Source organism: Engraulis encrasicolus, chromosome 16 (genome assembly GCF_034702125.1).
Source record: "Engraulis encrasicolus isolate BLACKSEA-1 chromosome 16, IST_EnEncr_1.0, whole genome shotgun sequence".
In the NCBI taxonomy this organism is placed as follows: domain Eukaryota; kingdom Metazoa; phylum Chordata; class Actinopteri; order Clupeiformes; family Engraulidae; genus Engraulis; species Engraulis encrasicolus.
In genome coordinates this window covers 30,556,474-30,565,127 of record NC_085872.1, presented here as the reverse complement: position 1 = coordinate 30,565,127, position 8,654 = coordinate 30,556,474, and the positions used below count along the sequence as shown (strand labels likewise).

General features: G+C 43.2%; 1 protein-coding gene across 4 annotated transcripts in view; it reads left to right on the top strand.

Moving 5' to 3' along the window:
• The first annotated feature begins 875 nt into the window (after positions 1–875).
• Positions 876–8,654, top strand: part of LOC134465600 (zinc finger protein 521) — a 133,144-nt gene continuing 125,365 nt past the window's right edge. For all 4 annotated transcript variants that reach the window (XM_063219354.1, XM_063219353.1, XM_063219352.1 and 1 more), the window contains exon 1: positions 876–1,612. In XM_063219354.1, the coding sequence (XP_063075424.1) occupies positions 1,573–1,612 (40 nt within the window). In that variant the 5' untranslated portion in view covers positions 876–1,572. The remainder of the gene's footprint in view (positions 1,613–8,654) is intronic.

Here is an 8,654-nt window from a genome sequence, read left to right as displayed (position 1 = left end):
AGGTGGGGGGTAAGGCATGTCTGTCTTTGAGTCTGCCAGGAAGTTCAAGTAACAAGGTAAAATGGTATAACCTATAAGGTGGCAGTAGGCAATAGGCAGGGAGTCCTTGATTTACTCTTTGATATGGCATTATATCCTGTTAACATGGACTAAATAGCAAATGTAAAATAGCCCCAAATGTTTCTGACGTTCTTTTTTTTAGAGTAATAAAAAGTATTACTCATTTTGTTTTATTGTAAAAAAAAAACAACAACAACAAAAAACATATTTTAGCCATCTGCTCTTAAATTGTGAGGAATATTTGTTGAGCCTTGTATGTTTTGTGTGTGTGCTTTAAATAATTATTTCATTATTATTATATAATTATTATAAATTATGCAAAACACTTGAATTTCCCTCCCCTTTAAGTAAATTCACGAATTTGTTATTAGCTGAAAATATAAATAGGGCCTGCGTTTGCCATCTATTATTTTAAATAGTTTTGTCATTTTGGCATATAAAAAATAAATAAATGAAAAAACAAAGAAATAATGTCGTGGTCTACTTGTGGGTGAAATGCCAGCAACCATAAGAAGGCATAACATAGGACCTTTTATTGTTGAACGCTTCCTACCAGAAGGGGGACCAATCCGTCTGCCAAAGACGGGAGTGTCACCGACTGAGAGCCGACAGGCGAGAGGCAAGAGGAAAGGAGCCAAGTTTAGGTTTGGAGCCCGACTCCAGATCCGGCGGCGCATGGATCCAGGCATCCGCATCTTGCCTCAATCCCGAGGATTTTAATCATGCCTCTCTGTCTGTGTGTGAGTGCAGGCAGGCTGACAATGATTTCCTCAGTGATTACGTACAGAGCGAGTCCCTGCGGGGTAGGGGCCCCCTCTGGAGCCATCCTGATGGCTTTGGGGGCCTTGCTTCCATTTTCCATTATTATGTGGACTACCGGAGCGACAGCGCAGTCCAAGACCTTGCAGGTTTGTGATGAGGAGGGAGCTCACATCTTCTCTCCGCTTCTTCATCCTCTTTTTAAACCAATTTAGACGTAGACTTAGTCCCGATTCAGAATCAAATACATGATTAGCTAACGGGAGTGAGAAAGGGATAGCCTAAATTAGTTTTCGTGCCTGTCATCTGAGTATGTAAGGAAAAGTATTTTTCCCCGGTTTGTTTTGTTGTATTTTTTCTCCTTCTCAGCAGGCGCTTGCTGTTGTGTTCTTTCGCGACATTCTAACAGCAAAATATTCTATTTTTTTGTTTTAAGTCGTATATTCGCCTGATCATTCTTATTGCTGGGAGATGGATCCGCATGATGGAATTGCCCCTCTCGATATTCTGACACTTTGCCGGGTACCACGATTTAACTAAATAGGCTAGGTAAAGAGAGAACATTTTGAAATTTTAGACATCCTCGTCGGATCAAATCCGAAATCGTCACCTATCACAGACTACGGATGGTTTAAAACGCGCTCCGCATAATTGGTGAGATAAGAACAGGATTACGCGCAGGTAGCGTGCTTGCTTTGTGTTGAATGCGATATATCAGAGCGAATCTGGGAAACTTCAGCGGTTTTCTGTAGGATGTCGCGCCGCAAGCAAGCTAAACCAAGATCCCTGAAAGGTAAGTGGTATTCGCTGCATGTCCAACGCGTGTGTTACAGAGTAGACAACATCCGCATTCGAGAGCATGTAACATTTCAAGCTATTCGACACGTGCCTTGTCGTTTGATCATGTGTACACGGCGTGTAAACTGTATTTGCCACTTATTGTTTTGCTGTTGTTATTTATAATGGGCCTTTTGCAGAAGTCCGATTCCGTAATTCCGTAGCCTGCAAGCAACGCAGCGCAAACTACTGTCTTTGGAAGGTGTTGCGAAATTCAGTTATGATCATCACATACGACACTACTTGCTACTTGCATATTTGTCCAGATGTTAAGTAAAAAGAAGAATATAATTGCATATTTGGTCAGATGTTAAGTAAAAAGAAATCCCCAGATGTGAGGCGATGCGTAAAGATAACGTAGTATACCTGTCGTGAGGCACTTGTATTTTGTTGACATGGACTTTGAAGATGCTTGGGTAGGGTGCCAAGTCTGGTGGAATGCAAGAGTTTGTTGTTCATCACGTGTGGATCTTCGAACAGTATTTTAGGGAAAGGAGGCGCAGTGGCTGAAGTGTGTGGAGCATACGGTAAAATAAAAAGCCATCGTGTAATACATTTGTAAATAGACTGGTACAATTGACATTTTCTGTGAATTAGGAAGTTCCGCGAGTGACATAGGCTTGGTAGGGGGGCGACATGTCATTGGTTGTGTCAGATCTCTTCATATGCATAACAGAAGAAGTGTTGTGTAGGCTACATGTTTTCCTGAAGAGGAGGTTGTCAGTATGGTCATGTCTTCATGTGGCAGTGGCACTTCGCTCTGTGATCTCCAAGCATGTCAAGAAAATCTGTTGTGTGTTATGTGTGCACAATGTTTGCATACAATTGCTAAGTTGCTGGCATTTGCTGAAGCTTCTCTACACCAACACATTATGCACATATGCACATGCACATGCTCCAAAGTTGGAGAAAAGTATGACTCTCTCTTTCACGCACTCACACACACAGACACACACACACACACACACAGACACACACACACACACACACACACACACACACACACACACACACACACACGGGCGCGCGCACGCACACACACACACACACACACACACACACACAGATACGTGTGTGTGTGTGTGTGTGTGTGTGTGTGTGTGTGTGACTACTAGTATTTCCATGTAGCGTCTGAGGGAAGCCACTGGTATTCATGGCTAAGCTCCAGTTCATCTGGCAAGCATTGTATTTTGCTCAGCAAATAATTGTCCACAATTTCACATTCTCAGCTTGTGGTCTGTGGAGCCTTTCTCTCTTCCCTTGCCTTCTCGGAAGTCATCTCCTCATAGGAAGATTACACGGTCTGCCGTTCTGTCCTATGGCCACCATTTTAAGTCAGTACCTTTGGGATAAAGAGGGAATAGACCGAAATAAAAACAAGATAGAAACAGACGTGTCCGCATTGGATCTGTATCATGCAGTCGAAGCAAGTACTTAACATATTGATGTACAACAAGTCATCAAAAATGTTTTAGCAAATAGTTTTTACCGTAAGTTAGGCCATCTGAGATGCTCGTAGGTCAATAACACAATATTCTATTTCTCCCTCTGTGAGTGGTTTGGTGTGTGTGTGTGTGTGTGTGTGTGTGTGTGTGTGTGTGTGTGTGTGTGTGTGTGTGTGTGTGTGTGTGTGTGTGTGTGTGTGTGTGTGTGTGTGTGTGTGTGTGTGTGTGTGTGTGTGTGCTTAGTGCAACTGTCGCTTTTTAAAAAGTAATTGCAAAATAGTAGGTAGTTTACTTGTTTACTTGCTTTATGTATTTATTTACTTATTTACATTACACAATTCTTTTGTATTATTTTGAATTACTTGCTCTTTTTTGTTGGCTAGTGTTAAATTCTTGCCTGTTTTATTTTGAAGATAAATATTATCAACGTCTTGATATCGTTGCAGTAGGTGCAATTACTTATCAATGTCTCAGAAGGTGAAGGGTCAAGTTTTAATGTCCTATTTAGAGAAGTAAAGTGCATTGTTTTTGTGTCACAGATGGGCATCTCTGACACCCTGCATATTGGACGGTGTTGTACGACATCAGATAAACATACAAACTGGTGTGTGTGTGTGTGTGTGTGTGTGTGTGTGTGTGTGTGTGTGTGTGTGTGTGTGTGTGTGTGTGTGTGTGTGTGTGTGTGTGTGTGTGTGTGTGTGTGTGTGTGTGTGTGTGTGTGTGTGTGCACATCCATCCAAGTTGATGTAACAGTTGAACTGTGGATATGACAGAGAAAAGAGAGATGGTGGTGGTGTGTGTGTGTGTGTGTGTTTGGGGGGGCATCTCTGAAAGGGGTCATCTTCTGTGGTGGAATGTAGTGCCTGCCTGGCTGCCTGCTCGTGGGGCTTGGTGGGAGTGAGTCAGAGGTGATGTTGTGGTGGTGGTCCCAGGGAAGACAAGGCCAATGTTGCAAAGTCCCGTCTCAATTAAGTGTGATGAGACGGAGCCCGGCTGCGTTATTGCTTGGGGGAATAAATGCCACAGGACGCGGGCCATACATCATCCGCTTATGCTGTATGCAAACACTTCAGCCTCCGCCGGCTGACATTTACACAATCCCTGCCTCTCTATCTGCATCCCCTCTCTGCCAGCCAGCCCTGCCTGCTCCTCCGCCATGGTGGCAGCGGCGGCGCTAGGCAGAGGCAGAGGCAGCTCCAGCAGCAGAGGCAGCTCCAGCAGCAGCAGCATTTCCCTCTCCGACCCGTCTGCCTCGCTCGCTCCGCTCTCCGTCTCCCTCTCTCCCCGCTATAACACTCGGGCGACGGTGCTCGCTCTGCTCGTTCGCTCTCCCTCTCTCTTGAAGACGGGACTTGGAGCTACTCGGTCTGGCACGTGCGGTGCCTGCCACGTCGAGCAGTTTGATTAAAAAAAAAAAAAAAATCTTAAGCAAGGCAAAGGAGTCTTTTGCTTAGCGAGCATTTGGCTACGTTGGTGTGTTTGCTTCCTTGGAATGAAATGACACTGTGTGTGTGTGTGTGTGTGTGTGTGTGTGTGTGTGTGTGTGTGTGTGTGTGTGTGTGTGTGTGTGTGTGTGTGTGTGTGTGTGTGTGTGTGTGTGTGTGTGTGTGTGTGTGTGTGTGTGTGTGTGTGTGTGAGAGAGAGTGTGTTTGTGTTGTTGGTTTTTTTCTCCTGTGCAAGTGTTTTTATTGGCTGTGGTTGTGTCCAGAGGCTTCTTGCATGCATAAATATATTTTCTGCATCATTTAGTTCTGCATGTCTCGGGTGTCATCAAATCACTTTTGTGTCATATACACCTTAAATAGCCTCTCCGTCCTCCCTCCCTCCTCCCTGCCCCTCAGCATGCGAGAAGCCAGTGTTGTAGTGCTGGGCGTATTAGAAAGAGTCACTGTGAGCTCACAGACAGGAAATGTGAGGCAGGCATTAATAGCAACAGTAAACATGGGCAATGGCACTCAACCTGGCTGCACTTAAGCCCTGTAAGAAATATGAGCTACTTTCTCTCTCTCTCTCTCTCTCTCTCTCTGTCTCATTCTGTCTGCCTCTATGCATGTCTCTATCTTCTTCCTCACTCGTTTGTGGTTCCTCATCTCTCCCCTGTTGCCCCTCTCTCCCTCCCTTCCTTTCGTGTGTATGTGTGTGTGATCGAGAGACAGAGAGAGAGAGAGAGAGAGAGAGAGAGTGCCTGTGCGTGTCTGGCTGTCTGGCATGATCAAACTGTGGTACTGATTTGTGTATCATTCATTTGGTATCAGTATTGTCAGGGAATCGGGTGATGCTTAATTATTGCTAGTCCTGGGTTATCTGAATGTGCCATCCATAGCAGCAGTGGTTATGAGTCGAGTTGAATTTATTCATTAACGTTTATGTAGGACAATTTGGTAAGAGTGTAATAGAAGTGAACGTGAGACCTTTTTTCCCCAATTAAACAAATGTGTCAGCTGTTCGTTTAATGTTAATTAAGAATTAAAATAATCTTGTGCTGACTTGCATTATGCGACGCAGGAAGTGTCAGAGACCAGGAAGTGTGTTAAGCGAATAATGTTGTAATGCATTTTTAGATTTTCAGAATGACATTGTGTGATTCCTGTGATGCATTCTGAACAACCGGAATATTGTGATGGGGAGATTATTTAAACTCTGAAAGCTATAGGATCTGCAGCTCTGCGTGATGGATAGTGTCATGCCACAACTCTCAAGGGTTTATTACCAATTTAGGGAAATAGACAATTCAGTTGAAGTCATGGTGTCGTTAGTAGGATTAATTTGACCTGAGTGCAGGTACGGAAAGTTGACCTCTTTTTTTATAGCATATGATGAAAGGTTACAATTTACATTTTGTAATAATGTATTTAATTACAAGGATCAACCATCATTTAAAACATCAGGAAAAACACGCTTTATGTAAATAATTATGAAAGATTCTGTAAACTTTAAATTTAGCGGCGATCCAACTAATGAGCTGTGATAAAACAGTCATTAACACTTTGTAATGTGACACAAAAATATGGTATCATTATCATTAAGGAAATTGTCATAGAACCATTAAAAAATCCCATTAGCAGGGCTGTCACTGCTCTTGACACTCGCCTCTATAACTTGTGTGTGGTGTCGCGGGAGCTGGCCGATATTTCTTGTTATTTCACACAGTGTGAAAGTGGCTTCCTCCACAGTTCCTGTGGCAGAGCACGAGTCCTCGGTTTACAGGCAGGTTACAGTTTTCCTCGACTGTGTTTTGACAGACGGCCTTTAAAACCGAAAGAAAAAAATCTCTGCGAGTAACCGCACTGAAGCTGCAACAACAAATATATAACATCAGAAAGAAACAATGACAGTATTTCCTGGATGATTTTTTTTTAAACTTTCGTTCATCATCACCAGCGTCATCATCATCAGCAGCAGCATCATTGTCATCATCATCTTCATCCTCAGAGTCATCATTATCGTTATCTAAGCAGCAGACAGGCACTGTTGTAAAAAAGCAACAGTAGACTTTTTAAGAGCATAATACAGGATACATAATCGTCACGTCCTTCACTATAAATCCTGTATGACACTAATCACCGGTCTCACCAACCCTGTAGCATTCATTAGATAGCGGCTCCTGTACTGTTGCGCGCGTCTCGGCCTCAGCGCACTAATTGATGGGGTTTGACCCTGGTGACCCTCTCTAAATTGAGTTGTAATCCCTGTGGCGAGAGGCTTCTTGTCGGCTAGTCGGGCTACATTACATGCCTTTTGTTCTTGCGTGCAGCTGGACTAATGTCTGTGTTTTTGTCCAGAGTGGCCTTGCACTGAAAGGGAAAGCATATTCACTCAGGCCATTGTGAGCCAGGGAGGGGGGACCTTGTGCACTGCCCACTCCCCGCTCTGGGATCAAGTGCCCCTATTGACTTGTTAAGTAATTTGGATCTGTTCAAATGTTTCATTACCAGTCAGGCCTTAATTAAAATTGTAAATAAGATATTAAAAAATTGTTTAATAAATGTCTAATGTTCCACTGGTTGATTTTGGCATTTACCAGTCCGCTGTAAAGTACTGTTAATGTATCAGATGTTGAGCCTTTGTAGTCCTCTTCATGCATGGTGCAGTTGTTTTGTAATGATGAGGTCTGGTTTTTAGTCGGAGCCCTTCTGCAAGCTGTCTCCTTGAGTGTTGTTGGATGATCTGGTTAGATAAAGTTACATTGTGCCGAAAAGCACAATTGTGTGTTTTGATTTAAGCTCATTTGCACACAGCTTCCTCCTAATGACTCTGTCACCCCATGGATCCAATCCAGTTGACAAAATAGATTCCCAATGAATAAACCGATCAAGAGCAATTCCTCCTCTTTTGGGGTAGTTCAACTGTAATTATTATTTTTTTTACCAGCTTTCCTCTTCTCTAACCAGTTTCCTCTTCCCCTTTCATTTTGATTTCATGTGATATTGTTCTAACGCATCACATTCAATCACTGGACTACATTTCAAGCTGTGTAGTGTACACGAAAAAAGAAATTACATCTTGGTACACAGGAAGGCCATCAGAGGCCAAAGAAACAGCTGAAGAACAGTGAACAAATTAAGCTGCTAAGACACGAGTGCCGTTTTTGCTTCCATGCCTCCCTATGCAGGGCTTGTGCTATTAGTTGTACAGCGCTACAATGTGTCAGAAATTGATAGGCTACCTCTTGCCATGTCTCGTGTATTAAGAGAGATCTCTCTGCACGGAGTCGCCTGGTATCAGAGCATGTCCATGTAAAATGACTATTACCACAATGTAAAATCTACTGGAGATGATTTATGCTGAACCCAGCGATCCCATCTAGCCCTTCAGAGAAATGAATTACTGCTCCTGTGGCCAGGGTTACTATTCTATGTCCCTAACTGCACTCTTGTACAGGCATGCTTTAGTGCTACTACACTTTCTCTCTTTTTTTCCACCTTTCTCTTTTTTTTCCCGCTTTCTTTTTTCCCCCACAATGGAAACGTTTAGTGACGCGTCATATACGTATTTGTACATCATTGAGGAAATGTTGAGGTTTGTGGAGGTTACGCGTCCGACCAAGAAACAATGATTCCAGAACTTTCTGTCATTTCAATCGTGCCTGCGTAATGATCAGAGAGAATCAGAGGAGACATATGGCGGCTCCTGCTTACCTCACATGGCCCGTTGTTTGGAATAATTTAGTGATTGCTTAATGATCCACTCTCGCTCTCTATTGCAGTCAAAATTGTTATTGCAATCATGCCATACTGACCAATTACAGAAACAGTTATGGCGCGCGAGTGGCGGAGGCCGAGGGAGATGATCGATGTGTTAAATGTGTCATTGCTGTCGAAATTGGGAAAAAAGGGAAAAAAAAAACGTTTTAATAGCTGCACAGTGGTAAGAAATGACTATGAGCTGTCATAATGTAAAAGTTGCGCTCTCTTTGTTAAAAGGGAATTTTCTGCCTCAACTCCTCGCGTCTCACCAACAGGGATGGCAATCAAAATACAAAAAAAGTGTCTAACTCCCAACATACCAATCTACCTCTGAGCCATGGGGGATTTATTAAGACCCCTGCCCCGA